This window comes from Equus asinus, chromosome 7, assembly GCF_041296235.1.
Source record: "Equus asinus isolate D_3611 breed Donkey chromosome 7, EquAss-T2T_v2, whole genome shotgun sequence".
NCBI lineage: Eukaryota > Metazoa > Chordata > Mammalia > Perissodactyla > Equidae > Equus > Equus asinus.
Genome location: NC_091796.1, coordinates 17,748,257 through 17,773,079, shown reverse-complemented (window position 1 = coordinate 17,773,079; position 24,823 = coordinate 17,748,257). Strand labels below are relative to the sequence as shown.

Below are 24,823 nucleotides of genomic sequence, written 5' to 3'. Positions count from 1 at the left end.
TTATCCATTATTTTATAGCTTTTAAAATCGTGAATATTTTAACATTCCCACTATAAAACAAATCACGACTCACATGCCAGTTCTCATGGAAGAGAAGCATGATTTAAAAATATGTCCAATGTATCTAGGATTTGTGGATGGTCTGGCTTGAATTTGCGTCCCCTCTAAATTCACAGGTCGAATCCTAACCTCCAAGGTGAGGATGTTAGGAGGCGGGACCTGTGGGAGGTGATTAGGTCATGAGGGTGGAGCCCTTGTGCATGAGATTAATGCTCTTATAAAAGAAGCCCCACAGAGCCCCCCTACTCCTTCCACCAGTGAGGATAAAATAAGAATTATACAGCCCAGAAGAGGTCCTTCACCCTACCATGCTGGCACCCTGATTTCGGCCTTCCAGGCCCCAGAATTATGAGAAATAAATGTTTGTTGTTTGTAAGGTATTTTGTTATAGCAGCTTGAATGGACTAAGAAATTGGACTTCAGGGTTAATTACCCTTAAACATTGCATCAGTATTCTCCCAGGAACTTCCAAGAGGGGTTAAACTTTGCCAAGGACCATGGGTTCTGGACCCCTAATAATTTGTTTTATTTGTGTATTCTCATAACATGAAACGTCTTGTACAACACATTCAGGAACTCTGAGTATAGAAGAAGTTAGCCCCTCACTTTTTGGTCTTAGTTCCCTTTTCCTCTGATAGAGTAGTTCTTCTCGACACAATTTTTCTTTGAGAGTCATTTATTCTCACTGAAAAACCAGGATTTCATTTTGGTTTGGTTGGCTTTGGCTCAGCAGCTCTAAGTATTTCAGAAGTAAATGTTCTAAGTCCTTTGAAAAATTCCCTTTGAAAGAGAACAAATCTTAGGAAATCCATGTATCCCCCAGAAGGTTGTGACATGGAATGACAGCATGATTCATTGGAAGCTAGTTTGAAGGAGTGGGGTGGAGAGCGACAGGAGAGGAAAAAGGAGGAAATGAAGGGAGAGGAGGCAAGAGGAGGAGAGGATGAGAGAGAAGGAGAGACACAGAGAGATTGACTTAACTTCTCAATGCTCTCTATTTGTCCACTCCCTTTGTTCCCATTGCTGTCACCAATTTCAGACAAGAGGAGATGATACTGAATGCAGAAACAGCAGTAACCTTCCTCATTGCCCCCTGCCTCTAGTCTCACCCCGCACAAATCCATTCTTCACGTGGCCTCTAGATTGATGAGCTACAATGCAAGGGCTGGTCAAGTCCACTCTCTGTCTTGACTTCTCATCTTTTACCACATCCCTGCTACTTTCCCTTGGCTTCAAACTAAGTGCCAAGCTTGAAGAGAAGCATCAACAACGTCAAGGAGCCTGGGAGTGAGAGGGGATGTGGTCTCTGCTTGTCCTTGAGCCTGCAGCCTGGGCTCCCCGTGGGGACTCTGACCTTCTCCAACTTCCTCTGAAGGGACCTGAAGTCATGCGACAGGGTTAGATAGCCTAACCCCAGACAGGGTTAGGCAAGGGTTCCTTGCCCTCTAAGGAAGGAAGTCGGAGAGGAAATGCCATTTGCTTCATTTCTTCTTGGCTGTCCTGCAGATCTTTAAGCAGATACGTCTTCTGCATCATTCACAGGTGACATTTCATACTCCGCCACATTTATAACTAAAAGGAAAGTATGTTTCCTGCTGCAAGGTGCTAGCTAAACGCTCTACCGGGAATATTGAGAACGTCAAGTTGTGGTCTCTGTGTCTGTAGAGAGCTTTATCATCAGGATTCTAAGTGTATTCACTATGTTAAAGTACACACTGCTCAAAACGCTCCCTGGGAGAGTGGTCACTTCCACCTTGGCCCGCATCCGTCCTCCACCCGGCCGGCCCCTCACATCACAGAACACTTCTGCTCCGCTGTCTGCTTGATTTCTGTGAAGGTGGCCTGGGCTTTTTCTTTTATGGTGTCCAAGTCCATGTTCTGAAGATTCTGGAACTGCCCAAGGATAGAATCCTTATCTTCTTCCTCTTCTTGATCTTCATCTACCATTTTCCGGAGATCTTCGGGCAAATCCACATCATCTCCAGCCATCTGGATTTGGTTCTCATCCATTTCACTCTATTTGAAAAAGAAACACAGAGACAGATAAACCACCCTAAAACGAACAAACGAATATTAAAGGCAGCAGGCAAATGCTGGGTCGAGGAGGAATGAAGTGAACGGCCTGCTTGGCTGTCTCTCGGCAGTGCCTGGGCCTGGGAGCAGTTGTGGAGGCCAGAGGTGCTGGTTGATGCACCCCTCTTTCACTGCACCTGGAGTGGATCAGAACCTTCTAGCACAGTGGTCCTCAATGTGTAATCCCTGGACCCAGCAGCATTAGCAACATCTAAGAAACGTGTTAGAAAGACATATTCTAGGGCCTCACCCCAGATCTACTGAATCAGAAACTCTGGGGTGGAGCCCAGCAAGCTGGGTTTTAAGAAGGCCCCTCTGTCAGGCTGATGCCTGCAAAGCTGGGGAATCGCACACCAACTCCGGCTCAGGGCAGCTTTGCAAGCTTTGCGGTCTGTCAGCCTCAGGCTGGGACCAGGGGCCCCAGCGGATCCACTCTGGAGGCCGGGGTTTGGCTTCACAAAGACCCAACAGTGCTCAGTCATTTCAGGCATCGCTCTTAAGTGGCAACTTCTGCTTAACAATTGCCCCTCTCTCCCTTCTACTAGACAGGGGGCCCCCATGGGCACAGAATCATGTCAAATTCCACCTTATGTCCTTAACACCTGGAAGCAAGTCTGGTACACAACACCTGTTGATTAAATGAATCGTCGATGGCCTGGCTCCCACTCAGCATCTCGACTGTCCAGGCTTCCGTGCTGCTGACGGTATCACCACAGTTTGCTCCACACATCTCACTTTGCGATTCTGGGCGTGGCTGTTCCAGAATTCCTCAGCACACGCTGCCTGGTCTTAGAAAGCCCTTTACCACTTTGGTGGTGGAGCCTTTTGTTTTGCAATGAGAGAGAAGACTCTAAAGAAAACTTTCTCTGGGAAAGGTAAGTGTCGTTTATATTCCCAGATGGCTGCCATTGGAAAATTTTCTGAGATCAGGTTGTAACAGGAGGCGAACTGGGCTTTGGGGGCACAGAAGATTAACAAGAGTGTCAGAAAGCGAATGATAGGAAAAATCTAAGCAGACTTCAGGGCCCAACTCAACATGTTGTGATGAGCCTGGGATTTATTACCAAAGCTCATGAACGATCACATAAAGATAAAATGATCTTGGAAGCAACCTAGGTGCCCATCAAGGGACAAATGGATAAAGAAGATGTGGTATAGATACACAATGGAAGACTACTCAGCCCTAAGAAATGATGAAATCTGGCCATTTGTGACGACATGGATGGACCCTGAGGGTATTATGCTGAGTGAAATAAGACAGAGGGAGAAAGTCAAATACCGTATGATCTCACTCATAAGTAGAAGATAAAAAGAAACACAAACACACACACAGCAACAGAGACTGGATTGGTGGTTGCTGGAGAGGAAGGGAGAAAGGGGAAGGGGTGACTAGGCACACGTGTGGGGATGGATTGTAATCAGTCTTTGGGTGGTGAACATGATGTAATCTCTGTAGAAATCGAAATATATTACAATGTACCCCTGACATTTATATAATGTTATAAACTGTTACTGCAATAAAGAAAAACATACAGGGGCGGCTGGGTGGCCGAGTGGTTAAGGTTGTGCTCCCTGCCTCCAAGGCCCAGGGTTTTGCCTGTTCAGATCCTGGGCGTGGACCTAGCGAGGCTCATCAAGCTATTTCGAGGCCACGTCCCACATCCCACAACTAGAAGGACCCACAACTAAAATATACAACAATGTCCTGGGGTGGGGGTGGGGGGGACTTTGGGGAAAAGAAGGAAAAATTAAAAATAAATAAATAAATAAAAATTAAAATAAAAAATAAAATGTTAAAAAAAAAGAATCCGCAGCAGAGCCCCATGGCTGCTTGGGGAAAAAAAAAAAAAGGTAAAATGATCATCTTAGTCTTAATCAGGCCACACTGGTTCGATTTTAGAAAGATTTTGGCAGCTGCTGAGTTCCCAGGTGGAGTTAAAGTCAACACCTATGCGAGATAGGAATTCTCCCTGCCTGGGTGCTGAGTAGAAATGATTCTCAACAAACATCGGTCGTCTCCAGGTCCAAACAGCGAGCCAGGGTACTGTGGCAACTTGACTCTCCAGCTGGAAATCGCATCGCCGAGGGCTTTTCCTTTCTGAGGCTCCCTGGCTTCGACTTCTCCAGCTGGTCCCTCCAGAGGCTGGAGGCCACAGCCCTTCCCCAGAGCTCTCTTCCTCCCTCGGTGCTCCGGGCAGAGCGACAGCGAGCAGGGCTCCAGAAACAGCTTGAGAGGCCGACTTGGATGCAGAGGAGGCGAGGCAGGTCCTCCCTGAAGAGCTCTGAGAAGGGCCGCGCCCAGCGCCAGCCTCCCCGGGTGAGAGGAGCTCGCCCGGCGCTTGGCCAGGTCGTGGTGGCCCCTCCAGGCGCTTAACGGATTAATTAGTCCCTCATCAAACTGGTGTGGGGATTAATTAGTTAGTTAATCCCCAGGGGCTCCTGGCCAATCTTCCATTTCGATTTGTTTTTTATTTACCTACTCCCGAGGCTGCCTTCCTTGCTGATCATCCCCCGCGCGTCTTCGTAGTGGGGAGAGGAGCGGGACTGTGGTCTGCTGATTCTCAGTCTGCGCAGGCGCAGGACACCCGCTGTCTCCCATGCTCCCCAACACAACGGGCAGGATCTGAAAAGGCCTCTCGGGGAATCCCGGCTCCCCGCCCCTCTGGTTGTGTTAAATGCCTGCGGATGTCACCAGGTTCAAACCTGCACGGAGTAGCTGCTGCGGGCTGGAGGAACAGGCCTCTGGAGGGACCGCAGGGAGGGAGCCACCAGCTGGTGCTCAGAGACCTGATCCACTCAGAAGGGCTCGCGGGCGGTGCGGCCCACCACCCCTCCACCCCCGGCCTCAGCGCGCTGCCCCTGGAGAAGCTTTGGAAGGGTTTCCTCCTTCAAGGAGGACTTGGAGGGTTATTTTCTCCTCCTTCCACCTGTCCAGGGAAGGGAGAGCAGCGGGGTTCCCCTTTGCCTCTCAACTCAGCAGAGGGACTCTTGATGGTCACAACTTCTACCAAAGTGGTTCTCAAAGTGGGGTTCCTCAGGCTAGCAGCAGCACCTCCTGAGACCTTGTTAGACATGCACAGTCTTGGGCAGCCTGTGGTGGAGTGGGTTGGCTGGGTTCACAATTTGGATGCTGGGTGCTGACCTACACCACTTAGCAGCTATGCTGTGGCAGTGACCCACATATAAAGTGGAGGAAGATCAGCACAGATGTTAGCTCAGGGCTAATCTTCCTCCGCAAAAAAAAAAAAAGAAAAGAAAAGAAAAAGAAAGAAAGAAAGAAAGAAATGCATGTTCTTAGACCTGCTGATTCAGAAGCCACTGCTCCACATTCCTTGCAGACAGGGGCTTACTCATCTACAAGTCTCAGAACCCAGCCGAGTTTCTGGCATGGAGACATAGACAGTACACGTTCATTGAATGATTCAGTGAGCCTACTGTCACGGACTACTATAGCCTTAACAATACTCAAACATGCAGGTCCTCTTTGCTGTAAACAGCCCTGTTTTCATAGCTCCTGACTTATTTCTCTTTACACTCCTGTTGGGGCAGTGCAGCCTAGAGGTCAAGAATTGGCTTGAGAATCAGATTGCCTGAGCGTAAAGGTTACCTCCACTACCTACGGGCTGTGTGACCTTGGGCACCTTACACAGCCTTTCCGAGCTTTATTTCCTTATCTATAAATTGGGATTATATTATTTGCCTTAGAGTTGTAGAGGATTAATGATATGATAACTGAATTATCTGGAGTATTTTAAGTGGTCAACGAAGGGTAGCTATTCATAAACATAATAACCCTCAGAGGAGGGCGGGGGGTTTGAATTGGGGAATCCTGGCTCCTGCACATGGTACCAGGCCCATCAGAAGACCTTGTTCTCTTTACACCTTACCTCTAGCCTAGGATGGCCCTGACTTCACATGCTTTCCTAGCAAGCTGGGCTTATTCATTTCCCTTTTGGCTCAAGGCCCTCAATTCTGGGAGAAAGCTACCTTGAGGACCCAGGCTTCCCTCACCCCTTGCAGGCCCACCCTAGTGTTTGTGGGACCCAGAGGACAAGTACTGATAGCGGTCCCTGGCTCACGACGTGGCCCTCTTTTTTCCTAGTCCCTGGCTCCATCACTCCTGGGTGTATGGTTCCCAGTGTACGGACATCTTCCCTACTCTCCAGGCCAGCAGCTCAGTGCACCCTTGGGAAGGCAGACCTGGGGCAGAGGCCTGGGCAGGCGCTGGAATGAATTTAGGTGGGGAACTTGGGGTCCTGGGCAGCCTGAGTGAGGTCTAGAGGAGGGGTCTGGGCTCTGGGTGGGCCTGTCCCTTTGGCCGTGGACTTTTCATCCCATGTGAAGGAGTGTGGCCAGTAGGACAAAGGGGAGCCCTGTAAAGCATGGGGCCCAAGGCTAGTGGCCCCAGTTGTCCAGTCTAGGGCAGTGTTGGGTGTGGTCATGGCTGTGGTCAGAGAGTGCTATGATCTCCATCCTTCGAGAAGGACAGTCCTCCCGCCCGCCAACAGTGGAGCTGCTTCAGGTGAGGATTCTCGTACTGGAGTCAGTTTCTCTGGGCTGCAGCCTGTGCCGTGGACACTTTATGACTAAGGGTAGGACAACCAGACAGGCCGGTGAGTATCTGGAGGACAAGAACGAAGCCCTCTGGAACCAAACTTGGACCGCTGGCCTCATTAGCACTGTCCTAATCAAGTGAGCTAGCCCCAGGCCCAGGTCAGGCCAAGGGTAAGTGTCCTCTTTGTAAAAATTGCAGTGACCCCAACTGTTGTCATGCAGAGGTGGCCAACGACAGTGGAAAGGCTGTGGGATCTGGAGTCCGGAGACCTGGTTCACATCCCAGTCTGTCATTTGCCCACCTCATGACTCTGGCCAAGTCACTTGACACTTCTGATGCCCATTGGGAGGACCCCTCAGAGGATGACAGAGCGGACTGAAGGAGACGTGGTATGGAGGGCCTTGTAAGCTTCCAATCCCTGGACAAATGTAGCTGTAGTTACTAATATTTTTGAGGAAAAAGGGCAGCTTAATATCAGGATCCCTGTGAAAGCCTTCCTGGGATTAAGAAGGCATGGGCAGTGAAACAGCGGGTGAGGAGCAGCAGCCCAAAAGAGAAGGACCCAAAACGGAGCAAGCAATTAAGGAGCATGAGTGGGGTTTGTACCCCGTGTAGTCGCGCTGCCTGCTTGCCTAATGAACCGCCCGCTGATAGGACCTTGTCTACAATCCAAACAATGACCGTCTTGTCCAGACTTTTGCTGCCCACTGACAAATCTTAGGTTGAGGAGACCGGGGATATTTTGACACAGTTCATGCATCAAGGAGAGGCAGTAATGCCTCATTACACCCTGCAAATACCAGTGCAGTTGCAGCCAATATGAATCGGCTCCAGGGACGAGGGGAAGTTTAGTGCTGAGAACCACAGCATGATTGAATGAATGAATGAATGAATGAGTGAGTGAGTGAGCCAGTCTGTAATTAGGGGATTTACAGGCTATACTTTATTCTTGGAGGTTCTGTTTTGGAGGTCTTCTCATTTCCAGAAATCTTATCAATTTGAGATATTGTTTAATGCAGTTGAGAGCTAATTATTTTTATGCCGGCTGACCAGAATCAGTTTTAATCTCTTGGTTTTTAACCAGATTTATAATCTTAATTGCCAGTGCTGAATGCTCCATTATTTAAATAGCCTCCTATCCCCTCATTGTTATCCCCTGTGACTGATTTCTGACCTTTCACTAAAGGGTAAGCACGACCCTGGATTCAGACTTCTTCGGCCCCAGATCTTGATAAACTGCCCTCGTCTGGTACCAGACTTGAGATATGAGGATAAACCATCTTCGATGATTATATCTTCCAAAAGCTGAGCGTTCACCACTTGTTAGAGTCTTGTTAGAGACTGGTAGAAGCACACACCAGTTTGTTTGATACTAGGTAGATCTGAGTTTGTTTTGGGTTTGTTTGTTCACTTTTGGTCTACGTGGTACCAAACGGCTAGATGAATGGATGTCTTCACTTTGATGAGTTGCTCTAACCTTTGATGTTTGCCTATTCGTGAAGATCATTGATGTCAGCAGTCACTTGTCTTCACAAACCCCTTCTCACTGTCCTGGTCATGACTGAGGGTGCTGCACTGGCCTCCAGGCAAGGCGATAGGACCCCTGGTTCCTGTCTAGCTGGAGCATACAAGACATTGGTGGAGTGGGGACATAGACCAAAGAACAGAGCCAGGCAACAAACACCTCCATAGAAAGTCACAGTGAGCATGGCCTGCTATGCCCAAGGTAAGGGGGTGTTCAGCCTGGACCAGGAGGGTGCAGGCATGAGGCCCTGGAGCCTGGCTCTGGCAGACATCATGCTTGTTCTGCCCAGTTGCTGCTGAAGGACAGAGCCATGTGTATGTTCCCTCCCCTGGGACAGTGGTTTTCAACCGTCTCTATGCCTCTCACTCCCTTGTAAAGCACAGACAAATACTGATGGCCACATCCCACCCTCAGAGATTTGGCTCCAGCGGTCTGTGGTGGGGTCCAGGCAGTAGAATTTTTAGAAAGCTTGCCGGGTGATCCTAATGTGTGAGCAGTGCTGAGACCCTTGGCTGGGGCTTGCTAGCTGCTCCTTCTCTGCACCACACTTCTTCCCTCCTTAGCTACTTAAAGAGCCCTCAGCACACCCGGAATAGGACACAGCTTGTGCATTTGACTTCTCCAATCATAGGCGTCAGTTTTTAATGTTGACTGAGAGTGTACACATATAGGGCCCGGCACGGAATGAGAATTTCTAGAACCAGCTGTGTACATCTTATGCTTCTTTCCTTTATGCAGGCATTCCAAAGGAACTCAAGAAACTCTTAGAGGCCTCTCATTAACAGATGAGGAAACCCTGGCCTGGGGAAGATTCTTGCATGAACGGCATCCAGCTTGTTAGGGGATGAGCGCCCAGCACACCTGATGGGTCTAGCAGGAAAACATGGCTAGTACGGTCAGGTTGGCTTGGGGTCTCATCTTGCCTTGCCATTTACAGGCCCTGAGACCTTGGGACGTCACTTTCCCCCTCTCAGCCGATGCTCTTGTCTATGAGGGGAAATAATATCTACCTACCTTACACCTTGGGTGCTGGGTTGACTGAGAAACCTGGTGTGGCTGAGTCACGTGTACCGAATTCCTGCTGTATGGCGTGCAACATCTCTTTCTTCCCTTCCCCAAGTCCCCTCAGCACTTTCAGTCCTTGCTTCTTTCAAGGGCACGAGGAGAAGGAGCAAACTGACCCGGGCAGGCTAGGGAGGAGAAGGAAGCGAAGGCCCTGGAGGGGCCTCTGATGGCCCCCCCGCCCTGCCACCAGACACAGCCGCTCCGAAGCAGAAGGTTTCAGCCTCCGACCTGCTGGGCGGCCCCCCGAGCTCCTAATCTGAAGGAGCCGGGCAAAGAAAGGTTCACGGAATCCTATCTGTTTTTAAGAGGCAAATTTTAAGTTCTATTCTAATGGCGCTTTCAGTGTGACACGTTTAAAGACAACTCTATTGATAGATTTTCTTCTGTCTTCATCTTTATTCAAAATGAAGGATGCCCTTAATACAGCAGACAAACACCAGGTGTAACTAAATCATATAGCTCAGCAGGGGGCATGACATTATTTTCAATGACTAACCTAGACTGACAACTCCCTTAATAGGATTAGGGTTCATTGTGGAACTGTTTTCTCTTATTAATTTGGCTTGACTTACATATACATTTTGAGTTAGCAAGGAAGAGGGGCGCCTTTATCTTTAGAGATAATCTTGTGGCTTTATTTACAATGTATTACTTCCTCTATTTGAAGAAATGTGACCTCTTAATTATAATATAAAGTAGCCTTTGTATTTTGTACAAAATTATAATGTTGAATCCAGATTTGTTCTTTTCATGAAAATTTGTTTTAATGTAAGTCTTAGGGCAGATAGATTCTTTCAGCTGTTTTTGAGACTTTGTTCTTTGGGTGTGTGATTTTTTTTTTCTTTTCTCCCAAACATTGATCATTCGGAAAGCCTTTTGCACAGGTGTGTGTGAGTGTGTGTGCATGTGTGTGTGTGTGTGACTTCTACACATCATGCAAGGCAGTGAGGACAAAGATGGAAACTCAGCCCCTGACTAAGGAGCACACGGTCCAGTAGGTGCGAATACTCAGTGTGATAAGATGGAAACTCAGCCCCTGACTAAGGAGCACACGGTCCAGTAGGTGCGAATACTCAGTGTGATAAGATGAAATAAGATAAGAGACATGCACGCAGGGATTATGGGAGAATGGAGAATTGTGAGCCAACCCAGCCTTAGGTGGGGACAGGGAGGCCATGGAAGGTTCTGGAGAAAGTGGCACTAGGTCACAAAGTCTTACAGGAAGGAAGAGGGTCACAGGGAGCAGGGCATAAGGGACAAAGTGGGAGGAAGGGACAGTCCAGGCAAGGAGTGGCAAGAGGTGAGACTGAAAAGATAGGAACCACATCATGGCATGCAGCCCAAGGGGTCTGGACCTTATTCTAAAAGTCACGATAAGTCTTTTTTCTTTTTCTTCAACAGCGGAGGGACAGGATCAGATGCGCATTTTGGAAACCTCACTCCCCGGTTTTGAGGGGAACAAAACTTAAAGATGAAAAGTTACTTAAGAGCTGTTAAGGTACAAAAGATGAGAAATGATGAGGTCTGCACTTGAGGATGAGTCAAGAATTATTTAGGAGGTGAAATTAGGGTTACATGGTGATTTACTGAGGAAAAAGTCAAGGATGACTTCCAGTTGACAGCCTGGGGGATGGGCTGGCAGAAGGAGCCATCAGTGCAGGTGGAGCCTAAGGAGGAGCAGGTTAGGGGGTAATGAGGGAGTCTGTTCTGGGTGTGAGCTCGGAGGTGCCCAAGTAGAGGCAGAGGCAGCAGGGAACCTGAGGGAGAAGGTGTGGGCTGGGGTGTAGATTTGAGGGCCATCTGTACGCAGATAGGTGGGAGCTGAAAGCAACAGCAAGGCGCAGCCATCCAGTAGAATGTGCAGACTTGCATGGGAAAAAGAGCCCAGTGAGGGAGCACCATGGAATATTCCAGAATTTGGGGGCAGACAGGTAAAGGGTAACTCATGAAGAAGACAGAGAAGAAACAGTTCAAAGAGAATGAGAACCAGAAGGGTGGTGTCCAGAAGCCAAGGTGAGAAAGAGCTTCAGGGAGGAAGCAATGACCAGAGCTAGAGGAAACGATGAGAAACAGAGGTCCAAAAAGAAAATGACAGAACCATCTGGCCAAGCATCTGAAGGAGGAAGGTTTTGGCAGAGCAGTGGGAGCCAGTCATCTAGGGAAGATGCCTAGAAAGGCCTGTTTACCTGGAAAGGGCTGCTTCTTTGTTTTAGTTGGGAGAGATTTGACTTCCTTTACAAAGGAGAGGCCAATAGAGAAGAAAAACTGAAAATACAGGACAGGGATGATGAATGGAGTGGGATCCAAGTCCAACATGAGCATCATTAGGTATTTGAAGTCCTCTAATTACCTGAAATTTGACAACCAGAGGAAATCAACACAGAGTGGCTGTGTGTACATGAACATCATAATGAGCGATAAGCTTTACTACATAGACTTCAGATTTCTGCAATTTGATTACTGCACTTATTTGACTCCTTATGTGATTACTGCAATTACAAGTGGTCGTCAGAAGACACGAGTCTGACAATGGTGTGGTCACCGACAGTGAACAGCAAACTCGGGAGAGGAGGACGGGTTCGCCAGAGGGCTAGGGCCTACATGGCTCCTTTTCAGAGTCCAAATTTCCTTCCCCCGGTCAGCAATCGAGTGAAACCCTTTTTCACAGGAAACACCAGCCAAATAATTTCTTTAGAAAATACAGTTCTAATTCCAAAATGTGACATAGTTATCCTCATTAGACCTGACAGCTCCCGGGAAGACATTTTCCTCAAATCTGCTCTCTGTTGGGCCTCGGTGAGGGGAAGGGCCCAGAATCGCCTCCTGCTGGTTATGTAACCGCTGTGACGGTGACCCTGGGGAATTGTGAATGAGGTGCCCAGGGGGTCATCCCTCGTTAGCTGGACGACATGGTGAATGTGTCCAACTCCCTGTGGACTGTTAATACTATTAGTATGGCTGTTTACCCAGCAAGGATTTGGTAAGACGGCACAGGGCTAAGAATTCTGCAGACCGGGAGGGGAGAGGAGGTTGTTATGAGGAGCCCAATAAGGTCCTGGTGACCTTGCCTTCTGCCCAGCACCATTTCTTCGTCAGACAGTTGTGTTCAGTTCTCGAGTCTACCATCCCCAGTAGAGATACGCAGTTTAGAGGGGAGAGTGAGGCACGGAAAAGTGCTGGGTGAAGAATAAGGAGGCTCAAGGCCCTGTTTGTCACAGTAAGCTTTGTGACCTTGGGCAAGTCCCTGGATTTACATGAGTTTTATGATGATGCATTGAGCGTATACCTCTGACATGGGCTATTCTGCATATAAAAAATAAGCATAATAAAGAGAAATACACTCAGACGCTGGGTCAAGGCGCCTAAGTGCCATGGCAGCCCAGGGACCCACACCCACCCTAGGAAGAGAGCGTAGGGGGATGGGAGGAAGAGGCAGGTGGAGTGGCGCTCAGATGACCCCGCCTATCCTGAGGTTACCGCTAATTGTTAAGGACAATGCGATTTGTCCTACTGATGCCTTTTGATGACCCTTTTTTTTGTAGTCACCGTGCTATGCATGACATCCCCAGGGTTTATTTATCTTCTAACTGGAAGTTTGTAGTTTTGATCCCATTCACACATTTCGCTTATGCCCCACCCACTGCCTCTGGCAACCACCCATCTGTTCTGTATCTATGAGTTCCATTTGCTTTAGATTCCACATTAAGTGAGCTCATACAGTATTTTTCTCTGTCTGACTTATCTCACTTAGCATGATGCCCTCAAAGTCCGTCCGTGTTGTTGCAAATGGCAGGATTTCCTTCTTTTTTTATGGCTAATTGAAGATGACCATTTTTAATTGCAGTAATCAGATAAGTAATCAATTAAGTGCAGTGATCAAGATGCCAAGCTCCACGAAGGAGACGTACAGAGGACGTGGGAACTGCTGGCTCATCTCTAGCCAGCAGGTCCTCCTCAGCCCAGGCCTCCGGCAGCCCTCCCCTGCTGCTCTGAAGGTGCAGCCCTGGCCGGCTGGCCCCTCACTCCTCTCCCTCGAATTCACTGGACACATGGCTATGGCCCCGAGCTTTCCCAACCACAGCGATGCCCATGTCACTGCCTAGTCTTCCAGGGCCTCCTTGCTGCCTACTGGATCATCCAGGAGAAGAAAACCCACAACCTAAATTCCCATTGTGGTTTTTACATGGCATTCTAAAGGTTCTATTATGAAGGGTCCTTCTGCATAATCCAAGAAAGCCCCAAGAACTGCAAACAGTTCCAGAACAGCCAGTGGCAGGAGCCCCTCCAGAGAAGCCAGCTTGACACGGTCTGAGAAGCAAAGCATGGCATTCAGCCCTGGGGAACGAGCAGCCCCAAGGTCGCCTGCTCTCAAGGCTGAATGTTCCAATTCCTTCAACTCTCCCTCGATTACTGTCAGTCAAAAACCCCTCACCATCCTGGTTGGTGCAGAGACAGCTAACAGACCTTTGTTTCCTGGCTCTGTCTCCTGGCACACCATGGGAGGACCCCACAGCTCAGATGCTCCCCTCCCAGCCTGTCCATACTTCGTTCCTCACCTCCTGCTTTGTGACAGCTGCTTCTAGAAGGGCCCACCAGGCTCGCTAGAATAAAATGCACAGTCTGGTCCTTCATGTGAAAAGAACGGATTTCAAAAAAAAAAGGTTACCTCCAGGCATTTATTTCTGTTCCCCACCCCCGACCACCACCCTCCCTGCTACAAGCCTCAGGCCCCGCAGAAAAGCCGAGCACACAGGCCGGGCCGGTGCGCTGGGGCGGCGAGGGCGCATTCCCCGGCGGCTGCCCGCGCCGCTGCGTCCCGGACACCAGGGGGCGCAAGGGACCCGATTCCTGTCGCACAGTCGGCCGCTGCTGTGCGCTCCACAGCGACGCCAGGGTCCACGCTGCACGAGAGCGGCTGTTCTACACAAACAGAAGGCGGCCACCGGAAGCTGATCTTGGCCCGGGAAATGCATCTGTCCCCCAGGGCCCCTTTCCAGTCTCGGGGGCCGTGGAAGGCCAGCTGCAGCCCACTGAGCCTCATTCAGCCTTGAGCCAGAGGAGAACCTGTGACAGCCGTAGGAGGCAGAGCGGGTGCCCAAGAGTGGGGCTGAACTTCAAACACAAGGCCCTGCGCACAGGTTGGGGCCTTAGCCACATCTGATGATAACTGGGCACAGTGGACTATGGTCCAGTTGATTTTTATGGTATACTTTCTGTTAATTACCGTTTTATGGATAGTGTGCATTGGATTAGAATTTCCCTATGCTTTACAAAAAGCAGGCAATTGTATCATTAGTACATATTTTTAGTATTTTTTCACACTAGGGGCAAATTCTTGAAACATTGTGTGTAGAGTCTGTCTTCCCAAAATGCAGCCACCCTGTAAGACCGGCCCAGGGAGGCCCCCATCCAGATGTAAACTCCACAGGAAAGGAGCACCTGTGGAACGCTCTCCAGTGACATTCTCATCTGTTTACTGAGATCGTATTTGGAATGTAGTCAGCGACTCCCAGGTCTGTGGTCAAGTCATCAGACAACACAGGAGAAAGAAAAGCAATGTCCCTGGGCTGCTGGCGTGGGATTCTGTGACACTTCACTGAAACAGTGAGCGGTACAGATTGTCCCCAAAGTTTTTGTGCAGTTTTAAGCCATGTGGAGCTCAGAACTGCACTAAACTTTTGGGATGCCTTTAATATTAAGAGTAGAAGGAGCAGAGGCCTTGGGGCCAGAGGGAGATGTGTTCAAACCATTTTGTGCGTAAGCCGCCCTTTCATGGTCGGGAGGCCTGAGTTCCAGTCCTGGCCTGTCACTCGACAGCCGTGGGTTTGTGCACAACTACTTAACTCCCCGGGCTGCAGTGTCCTCGTGTCTGAAATGAAGCAGAGGCACTCGATTCTTAGAAGAACTCACAGGTCTCTTTCAGGGTCCATGAAAGACATCAGGTGAGGTCTCATATGCACCAGGCATCGGAAACAGCTACAAAAAGGGGCGTATGAGCACTGGTGAACCCAGCAGTGGAAGGCCCTGGGCTCCACTGGCAACAGCTTATCACCTTTCTCATGTCCTTGCCCACTGGCTTTAGGGAGCAGTAGCCTCTGCAGATAGAGTCACTGTCACTCCCCAGGGCCTGTCCCTCTCCAGGGAGGATAGGAAGGTGCACATTTCATGGCTATAATTATTTCCTCTTTCCCTAGTTTCTGCTGGAAAGGCTCCTGTCCCAAAGGATAGCTTAGCTCAGAGATTAGGAAATTATTTTTTCTCTGAAGAGCATCAAAACCTTGCTGCTAAGCCTGAAGGTGTTCACCTCTGAGGATCTGGAAATGAGCAAGACCACCGACTCACCACTAAGAAAGAAAACAACTGAAAGGTAAGATTCTTGAGGTTCAGGGACCTCGAGTCGTCGCACTGTTTACACACATCAGTGTGCTTACCCAAGGTCTTCAAGGCCCCTGGTTGTTATTATCTAGAAATAAGACTTCTGTGCATAGATACAATAGCTGCAATAATAAGACCTATCGTCTACTGAGCTCCTTCCATTACTCAGCCCCTGTACAAGGTTACTTACATTATATTATCTCAGATGAAGACCTTATGAAGTAGGTATCATTGCCCCTATTTTATAGATGAGGAAACTGAGGCTCAGATATTTTAAAAAGCCATCTGACGTTGTACCCTGACTGAGTGGCAGAGCCAGAATTGAAGCCCAGTTCTCCTTATATCCCACAGAAGGACAATAGAACAGTTGTCAAAAATAAATCTTTAAAATAAACCTTCCACTTCTGTGGAAGAGACACGGCCAGTTAGCCATGTGTGTGAGTGTGTGTGTGTGTGTGTTTAATTTCTGCTTCATTCCCAACAATATCTGTGGTGCTTTAATCAGATGCACCCAAGGCAGGAGGCAGGAGTGTAAATCTGAGTCAGGCAGCCTGCCTGGGGGAAGCCACGTTGCTGAGGATAGCCAGTGACACCCTGGGGAGTTTCGGGAAATCCACTAGACTACGGGAGTGGAAGGACAGTGTTTAGAAGTGCTCCCCTCTTCCAAAATTCAAGCACAGTGGGAGAAAGTCCTGAATTGGATACAGGGTACAGAAAGCAAGACATTCTTTTCAACATTTGTTGGTTGCAAATGAAAGTAAGTTTAAATTTCATTGTGAGTTTTCCCCCCCTCACTGAGAGCAGAACCTGGGGTCCTGGGTCTTAGGGATCGATCTCTCCCACAGGGTGGGGCTGTCTAACTCTTTGCTGACTTCAACAGTGACCTTTCATGGACAGTGACCTGTCTCCTTTTGTTTAGTGCTTGTAGCTTCTGAAGTTAAACTTCTCCAGGATCTGCAGGGGACCCACTGAAGGAATTGGCTTAGCGGCACTTTCTAAACCACCCAGCCGACTGGAGGATGGCGCTCATCCTTGGGAAAGGGTCATGCACTTTGGAGGGATCATCTTCTTTGGCTTCAGCAGGTGGAAGAAGTTCTCTAAGGGAAGGTGCAGCTCTGGAATATGAAGTTGAACTCCTAACCCGGAAGGTGAAGATGGAGTCATTTAGAGGAGCTGGGTGGATCCCCGGGGGGGGGGGGGGAATGAGAAGTGAGCCAGAGGAGCAAAGTGCTGGGCCCCCTGTGCCCCCAGATGCAAGTCCTGGACCAGCGCATCGGAGCCCTGCTGTAACACAGCAGCACATCCTCGTCCCACCTCTCAGCCAGTGAGAGAAATGAATGTGAAGTAGTGCATCGCTGAGTAGTTTTTAGTTCACAATTAGCAGAGTCAATCCTACAACATTTTTTTTTTTGAGGAGGATTAGCCTGAGCTAACATCCACTACCAATCTTCCTCTTTTTGCTGAGGAAGACTGGCCCTGAGCTAACATCCGTGTCCATCTTCCTTTACTTTATACACGGGATGCCTACCACAGCATGGCTTGCCAGGCGGTGCCATGTCCACACCCAGGATCTGAACTGGTGAACTGTGGGCCGCAGAAGCAGAACGTGCACACTTAACTGCTGCACCACCGGGCAGGGCCCCCTACAACTTTTCTAAACCGACTACTCCACCAGATCCTACAGGCATTTGTCCTCTCAGCCGGCGCCAAGATGGATCAGATGGTGCTAGGTGATGACCAGCACTACTACGTCTCCAAAAAGAAGGAGCCATGGTTCCTTTGAAATAGAGACAGAGTATTACAGAGGTCAAGACCCTGGGCTCTGCCTTCCGCTGTGTGGCCTTAGGCAGGAGGTTGGTGACTTTCCTTGTGCCTCTGTTCCCTCTACTGCAAGAACTGACCTTACAGGACTGTTGATTAATCCTTACAGGATTAAATGAATTGATACACACAAAGCACTTAGAGCTCAATAAACATCAGCCATGATTATTTACCCCCATTGCGTGTTGATATATAGAAGTTCTATAGTCTTTAATTCATAGAGGTAAAATGACTGGAATCTAGTTTTTATGAATTCCTAGTTCAATGCTCTTTTCACTACATTAAACACCTCAGTTAAAATTAAGACAAATATATATATATATGTATCTTTATGCATTTGTGTATACATGTGCATATATGTGTGTATATAAACATATTTATGAGTGTGACCCTTTGCTGATCATCAAACATTCTCCATTTTTTATTATGTAAGAAATGACCGGAGGGCCAACTGCAGTGTCCTAGTGGTTAAGTTCAGCACGTTCCACATTGGTGGACAGGGTTTGGTTCCCGGGTGCAGACCTACACCACTTGTCTCTCAGTGGCCATGCTGTGGTGGTGGCTCACAGACAAAGAGAGGAAGATTGGCAGCAGATGTTAGCTCAGGGCAAATCTTCCTCAGCAAAAGAAAGAAAGAACGAACGAACGAATGAACTGGATGTTTACTGTGTTAAGAGTGTCTCACCTTTGGGAGTCTGTACTTTTCTCTGAGATGAACTCGGAGGCACGCCCTCTCTGCCTTTTTCTGTGTAAACGCAGCATCTCTTTCCATCCTAGAAGTAAAAGAATAGAAGAAAGGATCAAATGACATAGAGAGCTAAGGACGTTCCAGCCCCTGCTCAGAGATCCAGACACTGGGATATGCCTTCCTAGTCCACACTGCCTGCAGACACTGCCTGGGAAATGGGAGAGTTTTTCCCAAGTCCCCAAACATCTGCCTCTCTGTCATTCCACTGTCGTAACTCAGACAGACCCCTAAACCCCAAAGACAGTTTGGTTCTGGGACTCTCTTTATGACACAGCCCAGGAGAGGGCCAGGGTAGCTACTCCTGCCGTATAGTTGACCTCACCGTGTTGCTCTAAGTGTGACCTGGGACCAGCATCAGCATCACTGTGAGCGCCTGTTGAGAATGTGGCCGCCTGGGTCTGATCCCCTTCCGGCTGCATCAGAATCCCTGGGGGTGGGGAGGGGAAGCTACATGTCTAACAAGCTCCCTGAACAATTCTTAGGCAAGCTAATCCAGGTCACAGACCCCAGAACCGGGGTCCTTTGGAGGCACATGGTGTTTGGAGATGTAATAGAAGTCTGTTTCCCTTCATTGTCACTCCCTCTAGATCGTAATTCAGGTACAGTGTTCCCTTTCCCATTGGGAAGAGGCAGCCCCAAACAACGAAGGGTAAATACACAGTGCTCCGGGGATGACCTAATTGGATTCGTGATTATGCTGGTTTGAAGTAGACTCCCTTGCCCATGATGATGCAGACAGAAGCAGATACCTTTCGGGATGTCTGTGAGGCTCACAATAACTGCCTCTCCTCCCAGCTGCCCATTTGGAGCTAAATTGATACCCCTAGCCCTGCCCTCCCTCTGTATTGGATTGGACCAAACTGGGTAAATGAAATCTCTCATTTGGGAATTTGGGATTGGGACTGAGAAAGACAGAGACTCGCAGCGAGGCTGGAACCCTAACAGGTGAACTTGGAGGCCGGCGGCTGACATTTTCCATTGGGCACGTGGTCTGGGTAACAGAGCCCGAGAGAGCCGACTGCTGAGAAAAAAGAACAAAGCAACCATATGGAGGTAGAAGCAATGGCAAGAGGTGGAAAGAGCGTTCATGGCTTCCCGAGAGCTTTCTGGTTCACAGTGTAGGCCCATGGGACGCCTGGTGGGATTTCTGCTCAAGGGTTTGGTGAAGTATCTTTGCATGAAGCATTATTTTCATTAAAATAAATTCCCTGTTTTCATTTCATTCCATTTCATTTCATTGAATTGGTTTCTATTTCTTGACTCCAAATTTTGGAATCATCTTAACCATCACATGGTAGGCTGACTGAAGGGAGAGCTGAAGCAACCAGATTACCCTCCTCATCCCTGGGCCCCGGCTCAGGTCCTCTCTGAACACCCCCTCCCCCGCCCCCAATGTCAGGCCTGAAGTAGGCGTGAGAGAACATGGGGCTCAGTCTTCTCATTTTGGAGAAGGAAACAGAATAAGTGACTTGCCCAAGAGATCAGTGACCTGTGGAGAGGGCAGAAGCAGGCCTTTTTTCCCCTCAATATTTTGTTATGAAATTCTCAAACATACAGAATTGTTGAAGGAAGGATGGGAAGCGAAACCCATGTACTCACCATCTAGAGCCTACAATTAGCATCTTACTAAACATGTTTTATCCCCTATCTATCCCCCTCTATCCATTCATCTATCCATCTTATTTTTTGATGCATTTCAAAGTTGTGGACATCAGTAATCTTCCCCCTAGACACTTCGACATGCATACCATTAACTACAGTTACATATTTGCTTATAGTTCCTCTTTCTTTTGAAGTAAAATGTTGCATACCATTAAAGGCACAGATCTTAAACATGCTGTGACGGTTAATTTTATGTGTCAACTTGACTGGGACACAAGGTGCCCAGATTAAACGTCATTTTTGGGTCTGCCTGGGAGAGTGTTTCCAGCTGAGATTAGCATTTGAATCGATGGACAGAGTAAGGCAGGTTGCCCTCCCCACTGTGGGTGGGTGTCATCCAATCCTTCGAGGGTTTGAACAGAACAAAAGGCAAAGGAAGGGAGAATTCAGGCTGCCTGCTGGAGCTGAGACATCCATCTCCTCCTGTCCTTGACTGGACTTACACCCTCAGCCCCCCATTTCTCAGAACTACACCACCGACTTTCCTGGTCTCCAGCTTACAGACGGCAGATCGTGGGACTTCTCGGCCTCCATAATCACGTGAGCCAACTCCTTATAATAATTCTCATGCATACATTTACGTCTGTATACATATACATATATATACATACATATATATATATATTTCTCCTACTGGTTCTGTTTCTCTGTGTAACCCAAACCCCTATTAAGATATAAAAGCCATTACTATCACCTGAGAAAATTCCCTCATCCCCCATTCCCAATCAACTCCCGCTCCCCAGTCCTGGAGGTGACCACTGTCTTTTTTCCACCATAGGTTGGTTTTGCCTGTTTTAGAACGTCATATAAATGTAACAATATACTATGAATTCTTTTGTGTGAGGCTTCTTTCACTCAGCATAAAAACTTCTGAGTTTACCCAGGTTGTTTTATTTACCAGTAGTTTGCTCCTTCTTATTGCTGAGTATATTCTACTATACGAACATATCACATTTGTTTTTTCATTCTGCTGTTGCTGAACACCTGGACCCTTTCCCGTTTGGGGCTACTGTGAAGGAAGCTGCTATGAACATCTTTGTACAAGTTATTTTGTGGACATATATATTCATCTCCTCCGGGTAAATATCTAGGCATGGAATTGCTGAGTTAAAGGGTAATTTGCTGAGCAAGTGCAGTTTTACAAGACGCCATCAGGCCTTTCTCTAAGTGGTCACCCTCTCTCACATCTCATCCACTGGAATCAGAGTTCTGGTTGTCCCACATTGCGGCCACCACTGGGTATTCAATCTTTGTAATTTTAGCCATTCTGGTGTGTGTGTAGTGGTACTTTAGTGTGATTTCAATTTTCATTTCCATGATGACTAATGATACCAGGCTTTTTTTTTTCATGTACTAATTGGCTATTTGTATATCTCTGTGAAGCATTTGTTCAACTCTTTTGCCCTTTTCTTTTTGCTTTTATTGTTGAGTTGTAGGAATTCCTTATATATCCTAGCTGCCTGTCCTTTGTCAGATATACGTCTTGTAAATATTTTCTGTCAGTCTGTGGCTTGCCTATTTATTAATGGTCTCTTTTGATGCATGAAAGCTTTTAATTTTTATAACATCTAATTTGTCATTTTACAATTTTGTGGTTACTACTTTCAGAGTCATGTTGAAGAATTCTTGCCTAATTCCAACTTGCAAAGATATTCTATATTTTTTTAAATGCTTTATAATTTTAGCTTTTATGTTTAGGTCTGTGATGTATATCAAAGTTCAAGTTACAAATGGTACCATAGCAGTTGTACCATAACTAAGGTAAAGGGACACTTTAATATAATTGAGAAAAATGGAGGGATAAACACTTAGACCTTTCCAAATATTCTATTTAGGTATAGACCTCTTTCAGTACTAACGCTACCAGTAGTGAAAAAAAATCTGAACATAGAAGTAAAATAAAAATGAGTGTGCGGTAGAGGGCATTGTTAGGTATTTTTTAGTTTATAGTTAGTAGAGTCAATCCCATGACTTTTCTAAAATGCTGAGGACAGGTTTAGGGAGCTTTCATTTGCTAATATTATTATAATGCCCAGAACTCTCTCTACACGTAACTTGTGATGAACCATTTCTGATGCCTTCTGCTTTATGTTGTATTCTAGGTGATGAAGCTCTTGAAAACTCAAGCAGTGGACTGGAAATCCTGCCTCTTGCCATGGGAGAGCAGGCTAGCCCCATTGGCCTGCTGTTTCTTAAATTGGGTGACTACATAAATTTATAACATTCACACACACACACACACACACAAAGCCGAGTAGTTGGCAAATACCCCAATCCACTGCTTGGCCACACCGTTTGGGAATTTTAGTCTTTGATCTGCCCAGATATAAAAATAAGTAAAATTAGGACATTAGTTAATCAAACAGATGCCATATCTGCGACCAGATTTATTGCGTGGACATATTAAATGATATTTTACATGATCAGGTACATAGTCTAAATTTCTGACCATTTCTTTTCCTTAGGCCACTTCAGCTGAGAACGTTTGGTGCTATTCCACTTCTGTCTCTTCACGATACTTGCAGTGTTTTTACATGCCATAGGCAAAACTAGCCAATATTCGAGGAATGCTGCTTTTTTTGCCCAAGTATCATTGTAGCACCAACATCATTTTTGTAGTTGCATTTACTTTTTTTTTTTCACTGACTAATGTACTGCAGAGCCAAGCGTAATACATTCTAGGTAGTTTATAAGCCATAATTTCTTTCAGAAAAAATACAATAGACGAGGTTTTCATTAAATGTCGGCCTTTATACTTCCTTGGTTCCCTCCAGGTCATTAACCTTTTCACCTATCTTAGCCATAGGACTTGGGCAACTATTATGTAATTGATTGTTAGCAAAATAGCCATGGTAGCAAGAAGAAATACATTTCTCTTGTAACATATTTAATCTCAAGATTGATGCTTCAATTCTTAATTGATTATTAAAAGACAAATTAATTTTACCTTAAACTTAAGAAAATTATATATAGATTACACTTATTTAAAAATCAGTCTCAGCAGTAAAATTTGTTGGTGATATTCAGATTCCATAACATCCAACTTAAACATTACAAATATTTTATTTTTATTACATTTCACATAGCCAGGAGAACATCTGTTTTGGAAGGATGTGGCTGAAGTATTCAGGGGTGAAATATTATGACATTTGTAATTTACTTTAAAAATGGTTCACGATATCTATCTATCTTCTGTACAACTAATCTACCTACAAGCAAATATGGCAAAATATTAGCTGTCAACTTAATGTCATAGGTAGATATGGCTATTCATTATACTGTTATACTTTTCTGTATCTTTAAAATTTTCATAATCAACAGTCTACTGATTTATTCATAGTCTTTGAGAAGCCAAGTCTTATGACATAACTGTCATGTTGTGCTTTCCAGGCTTTTTCTCACACATGTAAGATCAAGGTTGAACTGTATATTCTTGAAGGCCTGCTTCCAGGTGCAAAGTCTGAATTCTTAGAATTTGAAGGCTTTCCACCTGTTAGGAGGGTGAATTTTGGAAAGACTGTAAAGATAGGCTCACAAATTTTTGCCATAACAATTAAATTGAGGTCAATGAAAATGTGCCTAGACCAGACAGTGTTCAGCTGCTTTAGGAACATGTAGATTCACTTATCATTTTTCATTTCCATTCATACAAGTAGGACACACTCACTGCTGAGGCTAGGAAACTGTTCACTTTCGCAGAACATGATTTCCTAGGGTTAGAGGCCAACAGCGCATTAGGAAAGCCATGGAAAGAGCAAAGAGAAAGAAACGAGGGAGCTGAAGGAGGCAGGGCCAGAATTAATTCCTCTTGCTTTAAAGGGAAATGAAGTTCATGTACTCACTTCTCCTCAATCATTTGCTTTTGATATTCCTCATACTCCTCTCTAGTCATCCCGTGGGCTGCTGCAGGATCAGAGGCACCTCCTTCTTCTTTTTTTTCTTCAGACCCGCCACCAAATCCTAAATTCTTTACCTGGTTACTTATCATAGTTTTCATAAAGAAAGCCATTGTGTCTGCCCCGGAAAAATAAAACCAACTCAGACAAAACCTGAAGAAAAAGAAAAAAAGACGAAAATCTCCAAATAGCCTCAATGACAGCAACACATTTAAGAGCAAAGGACTTTGCACAGCCTCATCTATTCAAGGGCATAACGATAGAGAAGAGTGGTTTGTGGGCTATAAGCTGGATTAAAGAGGAGAATACTTAGCACAGAGAGGCAGATGGCTCAGATTACTAAGGCAGAGAATCAGATGCAACAGACTACTTTCCGAATACACTAAGCTAATTTCAGAGGGAAAAAAATCCCTCACACTACCTACCGCTCTCCCTAACCATTTCTAAATTTTAAATTATAAGCACAGCAGGGCTTCATCAAGAGTCCTGTTTCAATTAAATTAATCAGAGTTGACTGATTATACGGCTGTACTGGAATTTCCAAATTCCAGCCCTTGAGCACAACATCCTGTTGAAAACTGAGTCCAGTGAGATTCAAACCCAAAATGCTTCATTAAGCAAAAATAATCCTTTGATCCATCAATTTATCTCATTGGACTCTAAGCACTAGGCAAGGATTTGCCTTTTGGTTTCTTTGAATTCAGTACTGGTTCAGCGGTTACCGTGTCCCATACATAAATATCCAACTGAAACAAGTGTGAGGGGCCAGCCAGCGGGTCCTTAATTTACATCTGGAAGATGACCTCAGCCTTCTCGTGCAGGGACATGTTACACTTCTGTGTGGAAATGATGCGCTGGACACTGTCAATGCTCTGATCGAGAAGGTAAGAAGAATGTAAGTTAAATCATCAATGTGTAGTGGGGTCACCTTTTTCTCTCACATACAGTCCGCCTCCTGGGAGCTCTACTTAAGCTCTCTGGTGTACTCGGATAAAACTTTTGACGCCGTTTTGCAATGCAGCAGATTCTCACTGGTGGTGGTT

General features: G+C 46.7%; 1 protein-coding gene across 1 annotated transcript; it reads right to left on the bottom strand.

Annotated features, from left to right (window-relative positions):
- Nucleotides 1-422: 422 nt before the first annotated feature.
- Nucleotides 423-24,160, bottom strand: CPLX4 (complexin 4). The gene is made up of 3 exons (XM_014859033.3): nucleotides 23,727-24,160; nucleotides 18,160-18,247; nucleotides 423-2,076 (listed from the first exon to the last, which is right to left on the bottom strand). The coding sequence occupies exons 1-3, from the start codon at nucleotides 23,891-23,893 to the stop codon at nucleotides 1,849-1,851; spliced, it is 483 nt and encodes a 160-aa protein (XP_014714519.1). The 5' UTR covers nucleotides 23,894-24,160; the 3' UTR covers nucleotides 423-1,848.
- Nucleotides 24,161-24,823: the final 663 nt, after the last annotated feature.